This window comes from Protomyctophum parallelum (genome assembly GCF_964188405.1).
Source record: "Protomyctophum parallelum genome assembly, chromosome: 2".
In the NCBI taxonomy this organism is placed as follows: domain Eukaryota; kingdom Metazoa; phylum Chordata; class Actinopteri; order Myctophiformes; family Myctophidae; genus Protomyctophum; species Protomyctophum parallelum.
Window position 1 is genome coordinate 32,558,350 of NC_139699.1, and position 26,970 is coordinate 32,585,319.

The 26,970-nt window shown below is 44.2% G+C and overlaps 1 protein-coding gene across 1 annotated transcript in view; it reads left to right on the plus strand.

Moving 5' to 3' along the window:
* The window catches only part of mpped2a (metallophosphoesterase domain containing 2a), an 85,167-nt gene that overhangs the window by 16,791 nt on the left and 41,406 nt on the right, over positions 1 to 26,970 (plus strand). Inside the window, exons 3-4 of the mRNA XM_083759559.1 lie at positions 7,123 to 7,304; positions 15,136 to 15,361. Of these exons, the coding sequence (XP_083615685.1) occupies positions 7,123 to 7,304; positions 15,136 to 15,361 (408 nt within the window). The remainder of the gene's footprint in view (positions 1 to 7,122; positions 7,305 to 15,135; positions 15,362 to 26,970) is intronic.

The window sequence follows — 26,970 nt, forward strand, 5'->3', positions numbered from 1 at the left end:
GTTAACACAAACCCTGGTGCACTCTCGCTGGACTTCTGTTCTTTACCGGTTTCCTTTCCACAGCGCTGCTGTTATACTCTTTTTATTAAAAAATCTTCCACAGGAGATCAGAGGCGTGCGCTGCACATAATGCAGAGCACAGAGTACACAACCTGTACACGTTGCTGATGAACCTCTGTATTGTTACAGTGTGTGTGTGTGTGTGTGCACTGCACGCGCCTCACAATATATTATTGTGTATTGGTTCCCGGGCTAAACCTGCTCTAATTGATAGGGGCTGCAGGTATTTACTTTCATTCTTAGGCTGGATTAAATCTCAAAGGCAAGAAAAGATGGAGCTTGTTTTTCTCCTGGGTTTATTTTTGTGTGCAAGAGCGAGAGAATGAGATGCATGATTCCTCTGAGCAAACATCCAAATGCAATTTGTGAGAACTTGTTAGCATATCATAACTTGTGTGTGTGTGTGTGTGTGTGTGTGTGTGTGTGTGTGTGTGTGTGTGTGTGTGCTGTGTGTGTGTGTGTGTGTGTGTGTGTGGGGCAGGCAGCCTCCGTCTCTCACTCTCTCCTCTATAACTAGAACTGTCGAATCCTTTAAGGCTGTGTGATGTCTGGGACCTCCGTACAGCCAATCTAATCTGCTACCCTGAAGAACCCTGTGTGTGTATGTGTTTAGCGGACAGAGACGTATTTATTGCACCGGCTCAATAAAAAATCGCATCGCATTCTCTGCTGCTATTGTTTTCATTTAATTTTGTGTCAATATTTTTAAAGGGGCATTTCATCCCCTAATATAGTATTTTATCTCAGATATCAATATATAATAGATTCTTTGAGATGATATATATTTGTTTTACTCGAGTGTGTTGTAGGTCATTCGATATTTGTTTGGCAGTGCTTGGATTTGGCCACTGTATTAAATATGTGACTCAATGCCGCTTTTTGTCTTTGTAACATTACACCTCATTTGCATAGATTTACCAAACAGTTTGGTGACTACAGCTTATTTCTACGTTTAAGTTCTAGGTGATTCTTAGAAATGTGATACTGAAAGGAAAGCCTTGAGGAAAAGGCTTAAAGTTTATTTTCTCAGCTCAAAATACATCTTTGAAATAATAGTGTTTTGAATTCATATATTTAGTTAATCCTAAATACCCAGCAAATGAGCAGTGATGGCCAATATTTAAATGTTTTTGTTCAATTAATCCTTCATTTTCTTTCATCAGTCTGACATTTTACAACATCAACAGCTGCTGTCCCTTTTAGTTTACAACAAGACTTCTTTGTATTTGAATTTGTGGAACACAAGGAGGTAGGCAGTGGTCTGCAGTTGTTCCCAAATGTTTTAGCTCGAGACACAAAATAGAAATTGTTTGCCAAATTAACACAACCCAAACTAGTGAAAATAGTCTACAATAGTCTACAATATATATATATATTTATGGAGAAAGAAAGGAATATTAGGGCTGTCAAATTATTACAAATTTTAATCAGATTAATCGCATCTTCAAAATAGCAGCTCTGTGGGGAAGTTGTCTTCAACAAGCCCGAGACTACGCTACTTTATCGGACTAAACGCAGTGAACTAACACGGTGAAAATCGAGGAACTGACTTCCTCGTCCACACACCCAGGTCCAACACTGATCATGCTCTCGCTCAGGCGGTTGACAGGGTTGAGTGACGGGTGTCATGAACAGACGGCTCGGGGACCATTTCGGGCAGTCACAATGCGTTAATTGCGTTAAATATTTGAACGCAATTAATGAACTAAATGAATTAATGCAATAAGTTTGACAGCCTTAAGACATATAGTTTTGTTTTTTGAGTGGTGCAACCACTCCAAGGAACAGCAATGTCCGTGTTCACCTATGTGCCTATGTACGTGTTGGTTCATGAGCACCACTATGACTACCGTACCAGCAGGGGCGCTGTTGTGCCAGAAACGGAGAGAGAGAGATAGTATTAGTGCTGCACTGTTGCCTGCTAATGAGAGAGAGAGAGAGAGAGAGAGAGAGAGAGGAGAGAAGAGGGGGGGGGGGGGGGGGGGAGAGGGGAGTTGCACCACTCGGTTCACATGGTGTGATTTTTCTTTGCGGCGTGCCCCATAGAAATTGGTCCGGGAACCTAAGTTGGGACCCAACCCACTGTCTGGTGGTCACAGTGGTCTGCAAGCCGCAACATATAGATCCCTGTAAAGAAAATTTCAGTGATTGTCCAGCATTTATGAAGTATGATACTTGACTGTATAATTAAGTAATTGCTAAAATTAAAAAAAGTAAAATGCTTTTAACGTTTTATGATTATTGTTGTAAATCATTAATGAATAATATTGAGTGCTTGTTTTAACTATAATTATACAGTGTTATGGGAAGATTATATAACAATTTTTTTCATGTTTCTAATGCATCACATACATGGGCTTTTACTAATAACTAATAACATTTATAACTCAAGACAAGGCTCTAAACAGTGCAAAACTGCAATAGCAATTCACCTCACCTGTAATTTCACATTTTAACATTGTGTATAAATTAAATTTCCTGCACAATGTTTTGTCTGAAGCACAAGGCATAGTCTTATAAGTCATATATGCTATGAGAGTTTTTTTTAATTTAAGTGCTTAACACATTGCATAACCCACCATACATGACATTTATTCCATCGTCTTTCCATGCTAAATAGGCTAAACCCGCTATTTGTTTTATATGTTTAATTTGCCGTTGTTTTATTATTATAAAAATCCGGCTTTGTCGCAGACATCGTGACGTTGCTGACGCGTTATGATGACGTAACCGGAAATCTGCCTATAACTGGCTTGCAAGGGCTTCTGTGAAACTGACTCCAATGCAAAGTGAACGAGAGGGTATGGACAATCTTAGCTCGCTTTGGTCTTTGTCTGTGAGTCGGATCGCGGAAGTGGCTTTTGTGTCGGCTTAATAACAGTCGGTGGAACTATTTTCTTTTTTTTTTTTTTTTTTTAAGATATTTTTTTGTGGCTTACGCCTTTATTGATTTTTTAAGGGATAGAAAGTAGGCTGACAGGAAACGGGAGAGAGATGGGGGATGACATGCGGTAAAGGCCGTGTCGGGTCCGGGAGTCGAACCCGCGGCACACCGCGACTGGATCACCAGTCCGGTGCCCAGACCGTTACGCTACGGCCTGGGCCGGTGGAACTATTTTCAGCCGGATTTTCATCATAAGGAGCTACAATTATGACGCTTAGACGACTCAAAGGTAACTGTAAACACCGGCAGTCAATATATGTTAATATAGACTATAAAGCTTGGAATGAGTTTTTATTAATACCCCCATTAACTCCTGCTGGCAAAATTCTGCAGCAAAGTAATGTTTCAATGTTGCATACTTAAGTGTACATCACTTATACGTCTTCTTTACTTTATTATAACTTTACAGTTTGAATATATGTCCATGTCAAAATTCAACCAAAATGTTATTTTATGGCTTGCCAGTCTAATGGCAGGTCCCCTCCATTCATCCTAATGGGGGTTGATTATGGAGGGCGCACTCTGCTTCAAAAAGCTGGAATAGCTGTGTTACTTATTATGGGATGACACCTGATTCTGAGGTAGAGACACTTGAAGACACGTGAACAATGAAAGAGTAGAGTGGGTGGAATTTTAAGCATTTTCTTTTACCTGTCCAATTTCTTCCTTAGTTAAAAAGCATTTTGAACTAATTTTAAACAAAGTCACATTTCTGGAACGAATGACATGTTTTGACACTGAAACTGTAATTTTCGTCAAAGCCCAGAAACTTAATGTTCATATTGACACTTAAAAAGATTTAAGGTTAATCTGTACACTGCCAAATAAGTAGGTCATGACAAAGTTCCAGCCCCAAACTAATGTATTTATAGTGCCCAACTACAGTTATGTGTTGGCCTGTTGCATAAACTATGAACATAATACACCACACTGTGTGTTGCATGAACACAAAACAAACATAACATGAATAAATAAGATGTAAAGGTGAGCTATCCAAATCTGAATTTAAGGTCCAAATCCCAGCAGTCGGCCCGCTCTACCAGCAACACAGTTCTAGATGATACATTGAGAACAAATGTGAGAGAAAGTGTCGATTTATTTTTATTCAATGATACATTCAGCTGGATAGTGAAGAATCCAGTTCTATGATTTTAACTTAAGTAATTGCAGTTTTGGAGAGTTTACCAAGTATGGGGGCATACTGTATGACTGAGATTACAATTATATGCAAAATAAAGCATCTTATTTCTGGCAAAATACCTCAAATTTGTGGCTGCTTAACATTCCGTTTTGGCCTATGTTATCTTAGAGCCTACTTCCTTAGCCTCCCTGCAGTGACGGCACCAGCTTCTCACAACAATCACAAAAAATCTCAGACTATGCACATTCTGTATATATATATATATATATATATATATATATATATATATATATATATATATATATATATAAATGCATGTCGCGGCTTGTCGCCTGTGTATACACTGTATATGTTTTTGCATATCCTGTTAGAATCCCTGTCAGACTTATGGCATGCATACATTTGCACGTTCTGTGCAAAATCTTGCTCCCCGTGAATGCTTTGGATTCATTCGGCACCTATTTTGCATACGTTGTTCATCAGATGTGCATATTGCACACCTGGCGTGTCTGTGGCCAATTCTGAGAGTTAGGGTGGAGTTTGGGAGAATTCTATTCTAATTGTGCTGTGCACTTGTGCTTAGCTCTGCTGCCCCTAAATCTCATTCCCCACTGTTGTCGCTGTCTTCCTGTGTGTGGGCTCCCGTAGAAATGGGGCGGCGGTGGCTCAGGGGTAGAGTGCCTGGATGGTAACCGTAAGGTTGCCAGTTCGAACCCGGGCTCCCGCAGAGTTACTGTCGAAGTGTCCTTGAGCAAGACACTGAACCCCTAATTGCTCCCGATGTGCTAGTTGGTGCCTTGCATGGTTTCCGATTGCCATCTGTGTATGAATGTGTGTGTGAATGGGTGAATGTAATGCACAATCTCTGTAAAGCGCCTTGGATAAAGGCGCTATATAAATGCACCATTTACCATTTATGAGCGACGGCTGCTCATCTCTTGTATGCGCAAGATGACCAGGAAGGTCCCGATGAAAAGAGCACAACCTGCAAGTGGTTTATAATGTAAAGCCTGACTCATCTTTTAAATTGTGCACGGCATTGCATTATAGGGAGGCTTATTTGTGAAGAAATGTTGCCGTTTTCCATTTTGGCATGATTATTTGCCGCAAGTTGTTCTCTTTTGTCTGCCTGTCCCGCACTTCTCTAATGACGCCTCCTCGTCTCCCAAATCTTTAAATTTAGTTTGTTGCGTTTTGTGTGTGTGTGTGCGCACAAGATTGTGCATATTTGTGGGGTTGTTCGGCCTGCCCTGTATATGGTGCTGTTTTGTGTGTGTGTGTCTCAAGTCTGAGAGACTGGTTCGTTGTTGTCTGCAGAGACACCCCCTCTAATTAAATAATGGCTCAGCAGTGAGTGGCATAGTGCTTTGTGGGGGGTAACGGGATGGCACATCACCGACTTCAATTACAGACATTTTTTTTAATCTCCTTTTCAGTCGGACAAAACTGTGTGTATTTTTCTTAGCTTTTAGACATGCTTGCATTGAAGAGAAGAGACAAAGAATAAAAGGCTCCCCGAGCCAGACTTGGGTCTAAGTGATTTATTTCTTTACAGAATGGACTGAAAAGACTTTAATTCACTGTCTTGTTAGGCTGTGTGTTGCCACAGTGAATGAGCCTGGTATTAAACATGCTTTCTTTTCAGCCGTATCTGCTAGTAATCACTGCTAAAAAAGCATTTTTTTCAGTGTCTTTTCTTTTTTGTGATTTTGCGGACCATAATACACAGCATAAACAATGTTACTGGTATTTTCCCCACTTAGTTCCCAATATACATTTTCTCCGATGTATTAACATTCCTTTTGTGTGATTTTCTATATTGATGATGAATTGTATCCTAGAAATAATTACAATATTTTTTCCCATTAATCCCATTTTTAAGAATTGCGACGTCCTAGATTGAGGCTTTATTTCTGGAAAATTTGACTTTATGCTGTTCATCTCTGTCGACAAGCACATGGATTCTCTTCTTTTTTTTTTGTGGGTCAAAAAGTATAAAAAAAGAAGCTAACTAACCAATGGTCCATAATACTAATTACATTTAATCTTAATTACTTTACTATTATAATAAGACACTCTAAAATGAGTGAGTGAATGTATGTCAGGATTCTCAATAAATAACGTCTTTCTTGTACCTGTGGTGTGTGGGCTCCATCAAATATCTACTGTATGCCATTAGCTCTCAGCTAGAAAAATGCATCTGAAGCACAACTCTGAGTTGGATAAATGTACACACAAGACAAAGTCACATTGCCTGGAGAGGGAGAGATGAGCTTGGTCAACTGCTGACCAAAATAATATTAGTAATAATAATAATAAAATGACAAATCATACAACCCCTCATGCTCATACACACAGTGGTGTTGAACTGCTCCCCAGGACGCACAGGTGGTCATTCAAGTGGGTCCCCAACAAAGTGTGTGTTTGTTTTTTAAATCTTATTACACTGACTGTTATATGACGAATGATTAACAATATTGTGTACACTTCAAAGATTGCTTATGTAAAGTGCACACCCTGAAATCATACCAGAGACAATCATGCTGCAGACCAGTGTCAAACTTTGTTGCCCGTCTAACTGCGTTAGCTCTGTAATGTTATTATTATTTAATGCACATATTTGTTGTACACAATGTAGCATTGTCAGTGTAAAAATAGATTGATTACCTGGCTGGACAGTTCAGCAGTGCGTTTACTGTGTCCTTATATATTATATTAATGCATCGGAAAAGCATGGCGAATAACGTGCAGCATCACTGTTCCTAACTTTTTAACTTTTTCCACACCACGTGTTTTTCCCTATAGCGACACTTCACACTCTCTGTGAAGTGCCCCTTTTAACTGGCCTCTGCGTTGCAGCTCAATTCCATTACTTAACTGCCATGCTTATTATACAGAAGCAATATTGAACACAGTATATGAAATTGAAAAATTGTTCTGTTCTCTCTCTCTCTCTCTCTCTCTCTCTCTCTCTCAGGGTGGACCCCATTCCATATGACACTTCTAAGCCAGCGGGTCACACACGGTTTGTGTGCGTATCCGACACGCACTCCCGTACGGACGGCATCCAGATGCCCTATGGTGACGTGCTTTTGCACACGGGTGACTTCACTGAGCTCGGCCTACCCTCCGAGGTTAAGAAGTTCAACGACTGGCTGGGTAATTTAAAGCTGCTTAACACACACACAAAAAACACACACATACACTTGGATGCATGCATCGCACATACGTGTGTACACAATGACCCCACCACACAGGGTAAGTGTCCAGTTTAACCCCCGCGACCTCACTCTCTGGGCTAGTTAACCCTCGACCTTCCCTCTGGCCCCAACTCGATGGCTGTGCCTGCCTGGGAGTTCTGGGCTGCGTGTGTGTTCATTTCCAACAGCCCGTCTTGCAACACTTGATCCTCCTGGCTACAGCGTACAGATTCTGGTGGTTTGTATCTACTGCACCGATTCCCATAATGAATGAATACTTCACACACACTCACACACACACACACACACACACACTAATTTATCCGAGCACTAGGGCATTAACCAAATGTGATTTTTGATAGTCTGTTTATAGTCGATTATTCGGCGGTAAAATATGATATTTTTTCCATCCAATCAAGCATTAAAACACTGTGTTCTGAAATGGCCAGCGAGTGAAGGATTAACTGCAAAACAGAGCCGGTGAATGCAGGCCGAGTGGAATAGTAAGAGAGTGGCGACACGCTTTGATCTCACCGCAAAGCGGGTGCCTATGGGCTATAGTGCTATACTATAGCCCATAGTTCCAAACATTGGAACTATCCCATTGAGATAAAATGAGCACTTCCGCATTCCATTGTTACAATGGGAGTAAATGCTAGTGTCGCCGCTCTTACTAGATTACTCTGAATGCTGCTCTGTTTGGCCGAAATTCACATCAGCTGTTACAAGTCAATCAAAGTTGCAAGTAAGTCCACAATGACTCACGGATGGACGCGTTGTGAGCTTGTAGATCTGCTATTTTTGATGCGCAAGACCTTTGTACGGCGCAGCATAGCATGTTATGTTGTTCACAATGTTTGTTCAGTTGGAGAGTGGAGACTGGAGCGGGGAGGAGGAATGAACGATGCAATGTTTTTCATTCAATTCAATTCAAGTTACAACCACAGTTCCTTTGGTCTTTAGAAGGAGCTACAAGCTAGGAGGTTATAATTACATACTTGGCTTGCTAGCTAGCAGGCTATGAATCAGATGATCAACTACTTCACTCCATCGCGACTATTATAACTATGATTGCGCGGCATAGCCGTTTGTTTTTAATAATGCCGCACGCCTGCACTTTTGTTGGATAAGCATGAAGGAAGATGAATAAGAAACATGAAATCACGGCAAGAGCTACTGTAGTTTGACTGTCACCAAACTGGATAATATTGGGCAGAGTGAGGAGGGACTCCTGCTATACTTTACTGTACCGGACGACACGACGATACGTCTCCAATCTAACTTGTTGAACAAACTACAGTAATAAACTCACCAATAGTAAAAGTATTTACACACTGTAATTGTCCCCATTGAGCGTATGAGCATATGAGGCATATGCTTTTAGAAAATCTGTCTTGAATTGAATGCTGCCAGTGCCACCACTGCCCACTGCACCTACACGAGTGACGGTGACCGCAAAACCCACGTACAGTAGGCTTGTATATGATATGAAAACAATCAGCCAGGAATGGATTAGTACTTAAGTTGGAGAACTACCAACAAAACAACAGAGCTCACAGCTGCATGTCTGCTGTAGAAAAGCAAAAATATTAGAACTCGTCCACAATCCGCTGTCACAACTGATATCTCAGCTGGCTCCGTCACTCGGACTCAGCACTTCTATCCCTCCCCTCCATCCATCAAGACAGATACTGTAGCTGCACCACTGGAGTGCTGCCTGTGCCTGTGTGTGTGTGTGTGTGTGTGTGTGTGTGTGTGTGTGTGTGTGTGTGTGTGTGTGTGTGTGTGTGTGTGTGTGTGTGTGTGTGTGTGTGTGTGTGTGTGTGTGTGTGTGTGTGTGTGTGTGTGTGTGTGTGTGTGTGTGTGTGTGTGTGTGTGTGTGTGTGTGCACGTGTGTGTGTGCACGTGTGTGTGTGCGCACATGTGTGTGCGCACGTGCACTGTGTCTTTGTATACACTGTATGTGTTTTTAGTTATATTATATTTGTGTGTGTCTGCATGCACATCTCCATTCTTGAGTTTGTTAAGTGAGGGCCAAATGTTCGTTGTAAGGTGGTCATAATGGGCAATCGATGTGGGCCAAAGTGGAAGATGGCTGTGTGTCTCCCATTATCCTGTGTAAGCCAAAGGGGTGTGTGTGTGTGTGTGTGTGTGTGTGTGTGTGTGTGTGGGGGGGGGGGGGGGGGTGTATTATAGGGCTGAGGGCAGTGTCAGCACACCTGTTAATCACCCCTGCATTCAGACTGGGGATGAAGTGAAAAGCATGAAAGCATCCCCCAGACAAAGTGGTATGTTAGAGCACAGAGGCCAAGGAGAGGTATTATTAGAGGATGCTTTTCAGGTAAATGCAACAAAAGGTCTTTAGACGGCGAGGCAGATGGGAGTCTTACTGCTTGTGAAAAGCCTAGTGCAAAGTGTTACTTTTTACAGAAAAGTTGTTGTTTTTTCCCTTTAGTGTAATATGGTATTTATATGCTTTTCCACCCTGTCAGATAATGTCAGCTTTTTCTAATTATTTTTGCTTTTAGTGCCTTCTGCTTTCTCCCGCTCAGAAAAAGGGAGAAATATTCCTCTCTCATTACCAGCGAAGAAGAATTGAGGATCTTTGTGTTGTTGTTCTGTTCTCTTACAGATCTGGCCCTAATGGAGAGAGAACGTCAATAGTTTTCACATTCCCTTCCAAGGCTATAGCCTTTGTTACCATGGGAGGCAGTGTGGAGAACGGCAGATCTGAGAAATGAAAGGCAGAGATTTGTCTTCTATACGGTACCTCTGCAGTTAAGCCACAAGGGCACCTTTTATATGTTTGAGGTCAGTTTCATATCTTATCAGGATGGGTTAGTAGTCCACAATTAGCCATGATTTCAACTTAGCGAGTAATGTGTAAAAAAAAAAGAAAAGAAAAGAAGATAAAGATCAATTCTAAAATTAACAAAATAGTCTGGTCTTTGTTAGCACGCATGCTGCTGTAACCAACCAACTGCTTTTTTTGGTAGACCAGATCAAAGTGTGGAGTGTGGTTTCATCTCCTGTGGACACCACTGGGAAATGACGAGGAGGAGAGTGAAATATACATTCTTACATTGCACACCCGCTGCAGGAAACTCATTTATTGTATATTGTGCAAACATACCTGGCTTTTGATTGATTGATTGAATACTTTATTAATAGTTTGCAAAGACAAGGAGACAGGAGAGTACAGTTCAATACAAGCTCTGTGGTTTTTATACCCAAGAAAGCACTATATGGCTTGTTTCCATTGGGGTCCTGTGTACTCAATTCATCAATTAAACAAAATCTGATTCCAACCCATTCTTGCCTGCTAAAATCCCCCAGTGTCACTGAGAGTTTTATCGGCATCTTATCTTATCTTACCCTCTGCTGCCCTGGACTAGTAGAGGGGGCTGAAGCTTGGTATCGCTGACTGGCATTTGGCCTGCAGCAGCAGATCATTGGAGATCAATGCAGTAGGATGAGCTTCCTCTGACCTCACCTGTCTAATGCTGCCCCCAACCGGCTCTGATCCTCTGCGTAAGCTGCTCCCAGTGGGGGGGGGGGGGGAGTGTGTGTGTGTGTGTGTGTGTGTGTGTGTGTGTGTGTGTGTGTGTGTGTGTGTGTGTGTGTGTGTGTGTGTGTGTGTGTGTGTGTGTGTGTGTGTGTGTGTGTGTGTGTGTGTGTGTGTGTGTGTGTGTGCTGCACTAGGGGTCAGGGCCGCTATGCGGCCCGAACCTTACAAAAATAACAAACAAAAAAACAATTGCCCGACATGGAAACACGTGCAACTGTGCCAGGGTTGAATTGGCGCTGATTGGTCTCGTCTCAATTTTATTTCTGGAGACCAGGAAGTATATCTCGATTCCTTTTTCACGTCTCCAATTTAACGCTTTCTGATATTGGAACATGATTGATTTTGATTCCTCTCCTGATTGTGGCAGTTGCAATGTTATTTTTTACGTGATATTATTGTAGGAAACACGGTTAACCGTTTAGGACTGATGTATGAACTTTTAAAAATGTTGATATAATGGTGACAATGACAATACTGTTCTCTTGCAATGCTACATGCTTGTTCTGTTTTTCAAAGCGACTGTTGACAGATCTCAGGCTGGATTTAAGACATTCACTAGTTCTAGAAGGGCTTGGATCTAATTATGTCATTCTAGAGGAGCATAAAATGCATGTTTAAAGACTGCTTGTTTCTGTTAATATAATTCTTTCTCGTCTGGGCAATTAATCAAATGTATACCATTTACCGACATAATCTTTAGATATATAGATAGGGTATTTGAATAATCAAGAAGCATATAGTTAACAGTTTATATATATATATATATATATATATATATAATAATATCAAGGTGTGGAATGTGTGTGTCGAATTTGAAGTCGGTGCGGCGAACGGTTAATTCGGTGTGTGAACCGCCACAAAGGCCTCTGCTCTGGACAGGGCCCCAATTAGCCAATTGGTCACACCTGATCACCCCTAGATCTCCATATATGGAGCTGGCCTGTTCTGACATCACAATGATGTTCTGCATAGACTCCATATTTTGGCATGCCTGACAAAAAACTCCATATACTGTATGGGCATAAAAGGGACACGGACATAATAACTGGGGGGCATTCATTTCCAACTTGCATCGTTCCAAGTAGGCCAGTGCCCAACGGGCACCGCTCTAGTTTGTCGTAATGATTAATTAATAGTAATCGATAAAATAAATGTATAAACCGTGAAGTCGTATCGCCTAGGCATATCTCATCCTGTTGTCACATATAATCTGACAAAACGTTACCTATAAAGTGGGGGCAGCCCCAAATTGTATTTCAGTTATTTAGTGTCGAGTATTGAAATAAATAATACAGGTATGTCATAGTTTAACAGGTTTAGGAAAATGTGTATGGATGACTGGATTGCAATAAAAAGCAGCAATAGATTCTCTGAAGAGAACCGGTGATAGAGGTGGTGCCTCCATCTAACCTGATCCAAGTGCAATTGCAGAAGATGATTTGGTTCACATACTGTGTGTGTGTGTGTGTGTGTGTGTGTGTGTGTGTCACTGTATAAATGGGTGTGTGATGCAGTTAGGGACTTGGGGGAGGACAGAGAGATGGGGCTCCGTTATAGAGTTAGACTGGAATTTATGGGTCGACAAGAGCTAATTTAGAGCACCAGGAATGAAACTCATACTAGGGAACCATGAGTCTTTTGGTTATTGCATTTGTGAGTGTGCGCGGTATGCGCGCAAGCCGCGCATACACACACACATACACACGCACAATCTCACTTACTATTTGGAATTAAATTCTGTCTGCCAGTATTTAGAAAGAAACTACTCTTGTAAACTCCAGACCCAAAACCTAACCAGCGTATACGTATGTACACATTTCACTTAACACAGCAATCATTAATGAATAAATGGCTTTTGTTTAATTAATTATTTAGCCGTCTATATGTATTCACTTCATGGATAGACTCCTCACCACTACTGCTCATCACTTGCCAGAGCTGCAGAGCAGGGGAACAAAGACCACGTTTCGTTAGACAGTACACTGGCCATTTTGACTACGTTCTGTAATTTCACTTCACACAACACATGGGGAGAAAGCTAGCAAGATGGAAAGGATGCGGCAATGACTCGGAGAGAGCAGGAAAAAAGATTATAATGAGGGAGGACAAAAGAAAATGAGGACATGACGAGGCCAGAGTTGAGTCGGTCGCATATGTCTGTCGCAAAGGGCGAAGCCCCCCGCGGAGGGAGAGATGAAAGGGCAGAGCCAGAATGGGAGGATGAAGCGAGCTGAATTGGATTGATTTGGGTCACGTTCATGCTTGATTTGAACCCAGTTCACATAAATACTGTAGACGATGGCATCTGCTGGGGTCAAGCATAGCATAGCGGTTACACACCAGCATTCCAAACGCCTGCTATTCCGACGTATTGCCATTCTGAAGCGCTGCATTACTAACCCTAAACCTAACCGTACGAGGAAGCCACATAGTCGGAATGGTGGTGAATCAGAATGCCACTCTGTCCCGAAGCATATAGCCTTCAGCTGTAAGTGATTCCGACCTCTTGAACCATTTGAAGAGGTTGAAGAGAGTTACAATAGTCGAGTTTTGACAACAGTCTTGTCAAAACTCGACTATTGTAACTCCCTCCTTACTGGCCTACCAGCATGTGCACTTAAGCCTCTCCAGCTGATCCAAAATGCCGCAGCTCGCTTGGTCTTCAACCAGCCAAAATTCTCACATGTCTCCCCCCTGCTCCGCTCCCTCCACTGGCTCCCGGTCGCTGCCCGCACAGAATACAAAACTCTGATGCTGGCATTCAAGGCAACCAAAGGTATGGCTCCCCCATATCTTGCAAGTATGATTGAACCCTACAAACCCTCCCGCGCACTCAGATCAGCCAACGCAGGGAAGTACCCTCACTAAAAACGCCGGGACAACGCTCCACACGTCCCAAACTCTTCTCCCTTCTGGCTCCAAAACTGTGGAATGCACTTCCCATTGCAGTCAGAACTGCAGCATCACTCCCAATCTTCCGCCCTAGTCTGAAAACCCACCTTTTTAGATCATCATGGCCCATAGCACTTACCCTACCCCTTAGATAGCATTTCTGTAGACTTAGATAGCATCTGATACAGACTTATAGCATGTTATGTAGACGGCACTATAATTGCATTGTATAGAGTCATAGCACGCCATAGTACATATGTATAGCATAGTAGTATATATATATAGTTTATATGTATAGTCTCATAATATAGATATTCCACTGTTACTTTCTTAGCTTACGCATGTTTTATGATAAATGCTTTTTTGTGATGTATTCCCATGCTTTTGTTCTTGCTTATTGTAAGTCGCTCTGGATTAAGAGCGTCTGCTAAATGCCTACATTGTAAATTGTTTAGTTTAGTTTTCATCTGTACTTCAAAAATACAGAGGGAAGGGAGTCTTCTACAGTATGAGCAGTGCAACATGTTGAATCCTGGCATTACATTCATCTCCAGTAGACTTGACTACTGAAGTCTATAACGGTGTCTTTTACGGTCTCCATAAAAATCTGCCTGCAGTTGATTCAGAACCTGCTACTGGACTCCTTACTAATAGAACCTTGCAGTCCCGCCCCCTTCCAGAACGACGAGGGCACCAGGAAATATTTCATTTATTTCCCATAGACGTCTCCAAAAGTAATTATTTAAAGGCATTTAAGCCTCGGACAAAGCCAACAGCTGAGTTGACTAATCATGACAATAAATGTTTTGGGCAGAACAAATAATTTGAAAAAAAAAAAAAAACCCTCGTCTTTTTCTTCTTCTTTCTAATTAAATAAATAGGTAACATGTCATTGTTCTCTAACCCTAAGCTCACTCGCCACGTAGGTTGCTAACCCTAACCTCAGTCTTCTTAACTGACCATGCAGTCCCATAAAAGTGCTTTGCCTTACCTTGCCTTCCTTCAGGCCACTTAACAGTTTTGACACCATTGGCGTAGATCTACGTCGCGAGACATGGCCAAAGCATTTCTCAAAAAACGTTGAGAACCCCTGCTCTACAGTACTACTCTCAATCCTCACTGACTTTTCCATCCCTCTCCCTCCCTCCAGGTGGCCTTCCATACGAGTTCATCCTCACTGACTTCTCTATCCCTCTCTCCCTCCCTCCAGGTGGCCTTCCATACGAGTTCATCCTCACTGACTTCTCTATCCCTCTCTCCCTCCCTCCAGGTGGCCTTCCATACGAGTTCATCCTCACTGACTTCTCTATCCCTCTCTCCCTCCCTCCAGGTGGCCTTCCATACGAGTTCAAGGTGGTGATCGCTGGGAACCACGAGCTGACCTTTGATAAGGACTTTATGGCCGAGTTGGTCAAGCAGGATTACTACCGTTTCCCCTCGGTGTCCAAACTCAAACCCGAGGACTTTGACGATGTCCAGACCCTCCTCTCGAACGGCGTGTACCTGCAGGACTCGGACGTCACCGTGAAGGGATTCCGGATATACGGCGCTCCGTGGTAAGCTTGCCATTTTGCATCCATGTATTTCTGTAGGTATACGTCTGTCTCGACTCATGTGCCTCATCTCCAACTACATGTCTGTGCGCCTCACAAACACACTCCCCCAACTAATTCTAAAGGCTGCTACCTTTTCCTTCCTCTCTAAGCATCTCTAGTTACATCACATGTGACTTTGTTCCTCTGCCTCCACCCAGTTACACTTGATGTAGAGCACAGCAAAGGTGTGTGCGTGTGCGCGTGTGTGCGGGGGCGTGCGGTTCCCTGGCTGGTTTCCAGCTTCCCCCCCCCCTTGCTGTATTGGACAGTATGGGTCCCTAACGCGCAGGGTGTTGTACTCAGCACACACACTCTATTATGGACCTGGGACGTTGGCTGGCTCTCCAGGCTTACATTACACCTGTGTTTTGACATGGGGTTAAGTGATACGCGTGGTACTGGGACACTCTATCTATAGTGTGTTCTGAGGAGAATCGGTAACAAGGGAGAGGGTGTGTGTTCATGGGTGAGGTGACACTGAGCTTGGTCACATGCGGCTGCGTCCTACTGTATGTGAGAGATAGATAGTGAAGATAGTGATGGCAAAAGCTTTCACGATATGTGTAGACCAAAATGGGGATATTGGGTATTTATCGGATACCTAGAGCTCTAACCGTATGCCATACCTTAGCCACAAGCATTCACTATTCTCCGTGAATTACGCATTGAGGCGCTTCCACTATGCGTAAATGGTATCTTGCGGCCACTATACATTATGCAGCCGACACCTTTTATTTGCGAGTGGAGGTGTGTCTGTAGGGCGTGTTGATGCGCTTTCCCTATAATTGCTACCGTATTTTATGCGCACAGGTTTGGGACAACAGAAAGCGCCTCCTCAAACCACCCGTAATGCGAATTCCGTTTGATAAAAGAATGCGCTCCTGAGTTTGAGCTGCCGTGGCTTGATGCATGTTGCAGAACATTCACAGCTCAGTGGTCTCGTTCTGTCTTCATTCTCCACAAATCTTTGTGATTGTAATTTCCCTATAATCAGCAGTGTCAATTCCTTGTGTCCATTGTGTTTAATTGTCTATAAAATGAATTGTATGGCGATTTTCCAAGTGCTCGAAGCACTTTACAGTTTACAATGGTTCATTCATTCACATTGGGAGTTTGGGAGGTAAAGTGGCAAACAGTCGATGTCAGCGACCTCACTTCCCACATTCACACACCGCTCACACACAGCTCACACCGACCGACTCATTGGAGGCAATGTAGTGTTCAGTGTCTTGCCCAAGGACACTGGGCAAGACGGGATTCGAACCGCCGACCCATGGATAATTGCTGGACGACTTGCTGTACCTCCTGAGCCACAGTTGCCCCAAAGTCTAGTCAAAGAAGTTATTTGATTTGTGCCATGGCGCATTGTGTGTGATTCACTCTCCTCGTTCAGTTTCATCACCCCATTGCGCAGCAAATATTTAATGGATTACAATAATATCAGTAACACGGGTGGGTTGATAAAAGGACTGAGAGGGTGATACTAATAACTTTCACTTAAAAATTGGAAAAATAGCAGATCTACAAGATGCAACTCGTGAGCTTGTAGGTCGACTATTATTGCTACTTTTAGTAAACTGCAGTGTAGTATGATGAAGGAAGGCATTAATTTACAAAGTTTCTGCCCGACAACGACAACGTTTGGTCATGACTTCCTCTTATGCTCTTATGCTTTGAGGCCAGAAAAATGCATTTTGGCAAGTGAATAATTTGACCCAGTCAGGAATTGAAGAGCTTGTGCTGGTGGTGGTTACATTGGTGCTGTAGTTCTCATTGTGCATTGGAAGAACAACCACCAACTGCCTGTCGGTAATGCATGTGATTCTCAGAAGCAGTGCCTCCATACTATTTAAATTAACATTTCTATGTGACCCGTTCCTGTGGTGGCTCTCCTGTGTGTCCCCTTCTCTCTGCTCTGTTTTCTCGCTCTTTCCGCCGAGTTTCTTTCACAAGTCTGGTCTGGCCTTTAAATAGCTATTGAGGTCACACCTCCATCCTTTAGTGTCTATAATTAGCGGGCCACCAGTCACGCCGGCCAGGCTAAACAAGCAGGGGAGGGAGACAGCGAGGGCTCCCAGCGCGGTGTTCCTCGGACATTGCAGCTGCGGCTCAGCCAAGGCAGGAAACCAGAGAGGATATCTCTCTTTCTCTCTCTCTCGCTCTCTCTCTCTCTCTCTCTCCCTCACTCTCTCTCTCCCTCTCCCTCTCCCGCCATCAACTTCTTGTTTGTCTTTAGCTTTGCTTTAGAAGAGGAAGGATCATACTGTCCCCTCTCCCCCCTTCTCTCCCTCCCTGGTGAGCGTTTAGTGTGAGGGCTGCTAAGTGTCTATTGTGACAGCTTGGGGGTCTCGTGAGAGGCAGAGTGGACAGCTTGGCGGTTGCCCTCCCTCTCCAACCGACTCAACCCTGCTCACCTCCCATCACTCCCATATGCCACTGTGGCCCGAGCCGTGGCCTGTGCTTGTCCGGCGTGAGGTCTCACTTAGCCCCTGCAGTGACCCCTCACACCTCCTCACGACCAGCACGTCGGCAGCATGCCACCTGGGTGGGCCTGCTGCCAGGGAGGGGGCCGGCGGAGCCCGCCGCAAGCTGCTCCAGTCACGATATACACCCGCTCCGAATGAGGCTCGTACCGGAATAGGACGAATAAAACGTAAAAAATGTCATGCCTATTGGTGGTTAAAAAATGTAAAGTCCAATGAGTTGGTCAGTGTGAGCTCACCACCATTGGTGTGTGAATGTTGGAAGTGACGACACTGGTGTCGACTGTTCGCCGATTCACCTCTCGCTGTCAGTGGTACGGTACGGCACAGGGCTGAGATCAGAGTTATACTGTAGCTGCTTCAAGGGCAAATTGACCCATAACAAGTTAGGCTGTACCAAAACAATACCTCTCCGGGCTAGTGGAGACATCTAGGCTTGTAAAAGCTACCACATTTCATAATGTGTATATATATATATATATATGCAACCATAACAACAACAATATAGTAATAATTCTTCTGCAATACCAAAAAGTGATCCCTCGTATTTGATATTATGATCAGAACAGCCTGGGTTGTACCACAAGGATATCATATTGCGTATCACTGAGCTCTGCCTGTGACATTTGTCAAATCCCCAGATCACAGACATTTACAGAAAGCTTCTCAAGTTTTCTTCCACACAATTGTGTGTGTCTGTACATACAGTACACTGTACAGTGTACCATATCTTCAAATAGGTGCAACTGTTTATCATGTTGCAATGTTGGTTGCCATGGATGACTACTGGTATTAATTCCTTCATATTTAGCCTACTTCAGCTTTTAATATACACAAACAAATAAGTTGTATATTTTTTCCTCTCGTATTTTGTTGTGGGCAGGTTTTAGTGAGTGCATTAGGGTAAAACGTCATGCATGCTCTTAAAAATGCTCAACATGTACAAATGTAGTTTGATATTAACTAAGTTAAAAAAAAAAAAAAAGTTTGAATGGGAGAAAAGGGAGATTTATTATTTACTGCTACGACCCATAGCGACCCACAGTGTTTTGGTAAGCACTGTTCTAATGAGCATGCTCTGGCACAGGTGGAGAGAGTGAGGTTGGTGCAGCCTGTACAGTATACTGTATGCAGAACACAACAAACCGCTGACTGTGAAGCAGCTACTTTTCCTTTTTTTCTCGTCTCAGCTACAGTCAATATTTGTATTTTAAAACACCAAAAAGTGGGAATAGCTGGACTATATATATAGCTGGACTATATATATAGCTACATGTGGGTGGTAACACCTTTTGCGCATATGATTTGTGATATTTCTTTTTAAGCTCCACTGATCCGACCGACTTCCCCCCTCGGAGCATAGGTCCTCGGAGATACACACGCTGAGTTTTAAGTCTCTAGTTGGGGTGGTTCTTGACTTACGCTGGTGACACTCACAAAGATTTAGAACATTTATAATAGGATTAACTAGACACATTTTAAAACAACCTTGAAAAGTAAGCGTTCTTATTTGATTCAGTGCTCCTTGAACCAGTATATTTTGTTGGAAAGGGGCAGTGAGTGTATTTCGCAAGGAATTCTGTTTTAGTAGTAGTCTTTTAGTCATGTTAGATTGTTGTCTCCACCAGGCCGAAGGCATGGGGGGAGAGTATGTTTTGCACTCCGTCCGTCCGTCCGTCCGTCCGTCCGTCCGTGTGTCCGTCCGTCCGTGTGTCCGTGAGCAGCTAATCTCCGGCACCGTTAACCCGGTCGATGCCAAATTTTGCACACACACTCCCTGGATGCCAACGATGAACCTCTGCCCCAAAATTTCCAGAACGGCCTGTTATAGCGCCACCAGGAGGCCGCTTTGTGCAAAACAAGTTTTTGCACAGTACACCTACAGATTTTGTCCAAACATCGCGCAAATCGGTACACAGTCTCTCTAGAGCCATTCAACGAAACGGGTCTTTCAGATTTCTCACACTCCATCCTGATTGGTTAAGATTGGCTTCCAAAGTTCACAGGAGTGCTCAGTTTCAAACAAAATGCTGCAAATCATGAACACATCGCGTGATTTCCGTGAAATTGTGCATGCACATTCCCACTAGGCCGAGGAAGAAATGCCACATGAACAATTTCAACTCAGCCTCAAGGTGGCGCTATAACTGGCCGAAAAGTGTTTTTACCTCTAATTTTACTTTTGTCGCCCTTTTATCCAACCACCAGATGAAGGCAAGCTGCAATGTCCTACATTCCTATCCTGGTGGAGACCTGTGCCCAGAAGGGCACTTTTTCTAGTTTTATTTCTCTTTCTCACTCTCTGATTCTCTTAACTGAAGGCGTGTCTCTGTGCAGTGCTGTCTGTCTGTTGGCAGGCTGCATGTAGTTGTACACATGTGTGTCATTGTTAACCACGCTCACTGTGTGTCTGTCTGAGGAATAGCAAAACTTCTGTTGGGGAAAAAACAAAAAAAAACAAAACAGAATTGAAAACAACAGAAATCAAATGACAGAAACATACACAGAAAACTATTGGTACCGTTTACGTTTCAGTAAGCCATAGCTATCAATTCATTATTTTCACATCTGTGGATTACTAGAAAACAGAAATCATCCTTTTTTTGGTACATAGCCAATTTTTCTTGCTGTTAATGTTGCGTGCAAAATTATTTTTTCTTTTTTTGGAAAGGGCTGATGCATTGCTGACCGGAGTAGGGTAAAGAGTGAGAGGGAGAAACAACAGACTCTGTAATGACAGACGCTTAACAGAGCTGATACTTGACCCACCTCCTCCCATATCTCTCTCTCTGTTTCTCCACATCTGTCTGTCTCTCTCTCACTATTTATTTCTGTGCATATGTTTTGTATCCCCCCCCACCCCTTCTTTCTCTCAATCAGTTTTTCCGTCTCTATTTCTTGCATTATATTGCTCTCTCCTTCTATTTATCTCTCTTTCCTCCATCTGTCTCTCCCCACTGTCTCATTCTGTCTGTTGATCTATCGCTTGCTTTCACCCTCTCTCTCTCTCACACACACACACACACACACACACACGCGCGCACACACACACACACACACACCCCAGAGGGACAAGCAACCCTCTGTGAGCTGTCAGTCAGATCTTCACCAGGGAGGTGTGGGTAACGTCTCCGGTCCAAACATCGTTTCCCACCATAAGACGACACTTGGAATGATGTCTTATACTCTCTTGTCGGCAGGATTGTGTGACCGCGGACTTTATCTAACTTTCTGTCATAGCTTCACGGATGAGGGGGATTTTAATGTTCCAGTTGGTTACCTGGATATTGCAGTAGTATAATATTAGACATAAGTATAATGTACAAGTACGTGCCCAATGTCAAAAAAATAAATGTGCATTAAGGATCAGTTTCAAGGGTTAATTAATTCAGGTCTAGAGATTATTTACAGTTTAAGTTCAGGTTTCAAATGAATTCCAATAATAACATATCTTAACTAGAAAAAGTGCCCTTCTGGGCACAGGTCTCCACCAGGAGGATAGGAATGTTTAGGAGTAATATAAACATGTTTTTTGTTTGTTTGTTTGTCAGCCTAGTAGGAAAGTGCGTGAAAGATTTCACGTCAAATTGCACGCTGCGTTCATGATTTGAGGCCAATCCTGCAAAATTTGAAAGCCAATGTTAGCCAATTAGGATGGAATATGAAATATCAGACACATCCGTCTTGAGCACATGACTATGGAGATACTGTGTAACGATTTGCGGGATTTTTGGACAAAATCCGGAGGAGTAATATCCAAAAATGTGTTTTACAAAAGTCGGCCTCCTGGTGGCGCTCTAAAAGCCAGATGTGAACTAGAGAGACTGTGTACCAATTTGCGCGATCTTTGGCCAAAATCTGTAGGTGTACTGTGCAAAAACCTGTTTTGCACAAAGCGGCCTCCTGGTGGCGCTATAACAGGCCGTTCTGGAAATTTTGGGGCATAGGTTCATCGTTGGCATCCAGGGAGTGTGTGTGCAAAATTTGGCATCAACCGGGTTAACGGTGCCGGAGATTAGCTGCTCACGGACACACACACGGACGGACACACGGACACACGGACGGAGTGCAAAACATACTCTCCCCCCATGCCTTCGGCCTGGTGGAGACAATAATATAATGTATTTTATATAAGAAGCAGTTTGATTGCAACCTTTTATTTTCCTGTGCTCAGTCAGTGTCTCCCTTTCTCTCACACAAACACACACACACACACACGTATTGCAGTGGGAACGGTAGGCAGTGAACACAGTTATGTGTGAAATCCTGTTGGTTTTCTTGACTCTGATAAGCTCCAGTGATAGATTCTCTAGAGACCTGAGCAGCGCAGTAATGGTGCGTGCGTGCGTGCGTGCGTGCGTGCGTACGTGCGTGTGCGTGTGTGTGTGTGAGAGACCAACAGACAAAGAAAATGAGTTACCCTCATGTGTGATTCTGAGTTTGACCACAGACTGTCTTCCTGCAGGTCGGAGGTCAAAATGCTGTTACTCCCCGTGATGCCTCCTTTTCTCTCATTGCTTCCATCCCACCACCATTCATTGCACATTATCCCTCCCACTCCTCTCGAGGTGGGCGATATGACACACATATAGATGAATACAAAATGATGGCAGAATGATGACCCATAATATTTATTTTCATGTTGGTTTTAAATATGATTTTATTATAATTAATATATGATATGATGATTTTTATATATATATATATATATATATATATATATATATGTGTATGTGTTTTGGCATTCAGTGTACAGCTGTGGAAGTCTTATGAAAACATTCATTGTCTCCATCAGAAGGCATGGGGAGAGTATGTTTGCAAACTTTGCTGTGTGTGTGTGTGTGTGTGTGTGTGTGTGTGTGTGTGTGTGTGTGTGTGTGTGTGTGTGTGTGTGTGTGTGTGTGTGTGTGTGTGTGTGTGTGTGTGTGTGTGTGTGTGTGTGTGTGTGTGTGTGTGTGTGTGTGTGTGTGTGTGTGTGTGTGTGTGTGTGTGTGTGTGTGTCAAATCATGAACACTGTGTGCAATTTATGTGAAATCCTTCACAGACTTTCCTCCTAGGCTGAGGAATAAATCTCACCCTTTTCACATTGGCCTGTTATAGCGCCACCAACAGGTGGATTATGCACTCACTCAATGGTGCACTCATTTTACCACGATCTATACAATCTCTCTGAATAGGCAGATCCTGGAGACATTTTATTGTTAATAATAACAAACAAATTAATTGTTGTATCGCACACCCCTACTCACCAGTTGCACTTCAGGAATATGAACTAAGTTGCAACATTGTGTACATGTGTATTGGCAGGCTGCTCTGTTTTTTCGGCATTTCCCGACATTTTTCCAAAGGAAAAAAACCCTGCAGCAGTCTGCAAAGAGCTTTACTTTAATTTAATCCTGAGTGTACAAGCACAGGAAGAGGGAGGATACTGTGAGATGTGGGGGTCAGACAGTTAGTAGGGAGGATACTGTGAGATGTGGGGGTCAGGCAGTTAGTAGGGAGGATACTGTGAGATGTGGGGGTCAGACAGTTAGTAGGGAGGATACTGTGAGATGTGGGGGTCAGGCAGTTTGGAGTAGGGAGGATACTGTGAGATGTGGGGGTCAGGCAGTTAGTAGGGAGGATACTGTGAGATGTGGGGGTCAGACAGTTAGTAGGGAGGATACTGTGAGATGTGGGGGTCAGACAGTTAGTAGGGAGGATACTGTGAGATGTGGGGGTCAGACAGTTAGTAGGGAGGATACTGTGAGATGTGGGAGTCAGGCAGTTAGTAGGGAGGATACTGTGAGATGTGGGGGTCAGACAGTTAGTAGGGAGGATACTGTGAGATGTGGGGGTCAGACAGTTAGTAGGGAGGATACTGTGAGATGTGGGGGTCAGACAGTTAGTAGGGAGGATACTGTGAGATGTGGGGGTCAGACAGTTAGTAGGGAGGATACTGTGAGATGTGGGGGTCAGACAGTTAGTAGGGAGGATACTGTGAGATGTGGGGGTCAGACAATTAGTAGGGAGGATACTGTGAGATGTGGGGGTCAGACAGTTAGTAGGGAGGATACTGTGAGATGTGGGGGTCAGACAGTTAGTAGGGAGGATACTGTGAGATGTGGGGGTCAGACAGTTAATAGGGAGGATACTGTGAGATGTGGGGGTCAGGCAGTTAGTAGGGAGGATACTGTGAGATGTGGGGGTCAGACAGTTTGGAGTAGGGAGGATACTGTGAGATGTGGGGGTCAGACAGTTAGTAGGGAGGATACTGTGAGATGTGGGGGTCAGACAGTTAGTAGGGAGGATACTGTGAGATGTGGGGGTCAGACAGTTAGTAGGGAGGATACTGTGAGATGTGGGGGTCAGACAGTTAGTAGGGAGGATACTGTGAGATGTGGGGGTCAGACAGTTAGTAGGGAGGATACTGTGAGATGTGGGGGTCAGACAGTTAGTAGGGATGATACTGTGAGATGTGGGGGTCAGACAGTTAGTAGGGAGGATACTGTGAGATGTGGGGGTCAGGCAGTTAGTAGGGAGGATACTGTGAGATGTGGGGGTCAGACAGTTTGGAGTAGGGAGGATACTGTGAGATGTGGGGGTCAGACAGTTAGTAGGGAGGATACTGTGAGATGTGGGGGTCAGACAGTTAGTAGGGAGGATACTGTGAGATGTGGGGGTCAGACAGTTTGTAGTAGGGAGGATACTGTGAGATGTGGGGGTCAGACAGTTAGTAGGGAGGATACTGTGAGATGTGGGGGTCAGACAGTTTGGAGTAGGGAGGATACTGTGAGATGTGGGGGTCAGACAGTTAGTAGGGAGGATACTGTGAGATGTGGGGGTCAGACAGTTAGTAGGGAGGATACTGTGAGATGTGGGGGTCAGACAGTTAGTAGGGAGGATACTGTGAGATGTGGGGGTCAGACAGTTAGTAGGGAGGATACTGTGAGATGTGGGGGTCAGACAGTTAGTAGGGAGGATACTGTGAGATGTGGGGGTCAGACAGTTAGTAGGGAGGATACTGTGAGATGTGGGGGTCAGACAGTTATAGGGAGGATACTGTGAGATGTGGGGGTCAGACAGTTAGTAGGGAGGATACTGTGAGATGTGGGGGTCAGACAGTTAGTAGGGAGGATACTGTGAGATGTGGGGGTCAGACAGTTTGGAGTAGGGAGGATACTGTGAGATGTGGGGGTCAGACAGTTAGTAGGGAGGATACTGTGAGATGTGGGGGTCAGACAGTTAGTAGGAGGATACTGTGAGATGTGGGGGTCAGACAGTTAGTAGGGAGGATACTGTGAGATGTGGGGGTCAGACAGTTAGTAGGGAGGATACTGTGAGATGTGGGGGTCAGACAGTTAGTAGGGAGGATACTGTGAGATGTGGGGGTCAGACAGTTTGGAGTAGGGAGGATACTGTGAGATGTGGGGGTCAGACAGTTAGTAGGGAGGATACTGTGAGATGTGGGGGTCAGACAGTTTGGAGTAGGGAGGATACTGTGAGATGTGGGGGTCAGACAGTTAGTAGGGAGGATACTGTGAGATGTGGGGGTCAGGCAGTTAATAGGGAGGATACTGTGAGATGTGGGGGTCAGACAGTTAGTAGGGAGGATACTGTGAGATGTGGGGGTCAGACAGTTAGTAGGGAGGATACTGTGAGATGTGGGGGTCAGGCAGTTAGTAGGGAGGATACTGTGAGATGTGGGGGTCAGACAGTTAGTAGGGAGGATACTGTGAGATGTGGGGGTCAGACAGTTTGGAGTAGGGAGGATACTGTGAGATGTGGGGGTCAGACAGTTAGTAGGGAGGATACTGTGAGATGTGGGGGTCAGACAGTTTGGAGTAGGGAGGATACTGTGAGATGTGGGGGTCAGACAGTTTGGAGTAGGGAGGATACTGTGAGATGTGGGGGTCAGGCAGTTAGTAGGGAGGATACTGTGAGATGTGGGGGTCAGACAGTTTGGAGTAGGGAGGATACTGTGAGATGTGGGGGTCAGACAGTTTGGAGTAGGGAGGATACTGTGAGATGTGGGGGTCAGACAGTTAGTAGGAAGGATACTGTGAGATGTGGGGGTCAGACAGTTAGTAGGGAGGATACTGTGAGATGTGGGGGTCAGACAGTTAGTAGGGAGGATACTGTGAGATGTGGGGGTCAGACAGTTTGGAGTAGGGAGGATACTGTGAGATGTGGGGGTCAGACAGTTAGTAGGGAGGATACTGTGAGATGTGGGGGTCAGACAGTTTGGAGTAGGGAGGATACTGTGAGATGTGGGGGTCAGGCAGTTAGTAGGGAGGATACTGTGAGATGTGGGGGTCAGGCAGTTAGTAGGGAGGATACTGTGAGATGTGGGGGTCAGGCAGTTAGTAGGGAGGATACTGTGAGATGTGGGGGTCAGACAGTTAGTAGGGAGGATACTGTGAGATGTGGGGGTCAGACAGTTAGTAGGGAGGATACTGTGAGATGTGGGGGTCAGACAGTTAGTAGGGAGGATACTGTGAGATGTGGGGGTCAGGCAGTTAGTAGGGAGGATACTGTGAGATGTGGGGGTCAGACAGTTAGTAGGGAGGATACTGTGAGATGTGGGGGTCAGGCAGTTAGTAGGGAGGATACTGTGAGATGTGGGGGTCAGGCAGTTAGTAGGGAGGATACTGTGAGATGTGGGGGTCAGACAGTTAGTAGGGAGGATACTGTGAGATGTGGGGGTCAGACAGTTAGTAGGGAGGATACTGTGAGATGTGGGGGTCAGACAGTTAGTAGGGAGGATACTGTGAGATGTGGGGGTCAGACAGTTAGTAGGGAGGATACTGTGAGATGTGGGGGTCAGACAGTTAGTAGGGAGGATACTGTGAGATGTGGGGGTCAGACAGTTAGTAGGGAGGATACTGTGAGATGTGGGGGTCAGACAGTTAGTAGGGAGGATACTGTGAGATGTGGGGGTCAGACAGTTTGGAGTAGGGAGGATACTGTGAGATGTGGGGGTCAGACAGTTAGTAGGGAGGATACTGTGAGATGTGGGGGTCAGACAGTTTGGGTGGTATCCATTAAGGGACAGGACTCGGTGCGTCAGTCTGTGGGGTTTGTTTTGCTGGTTTCCCTCTCTCTTC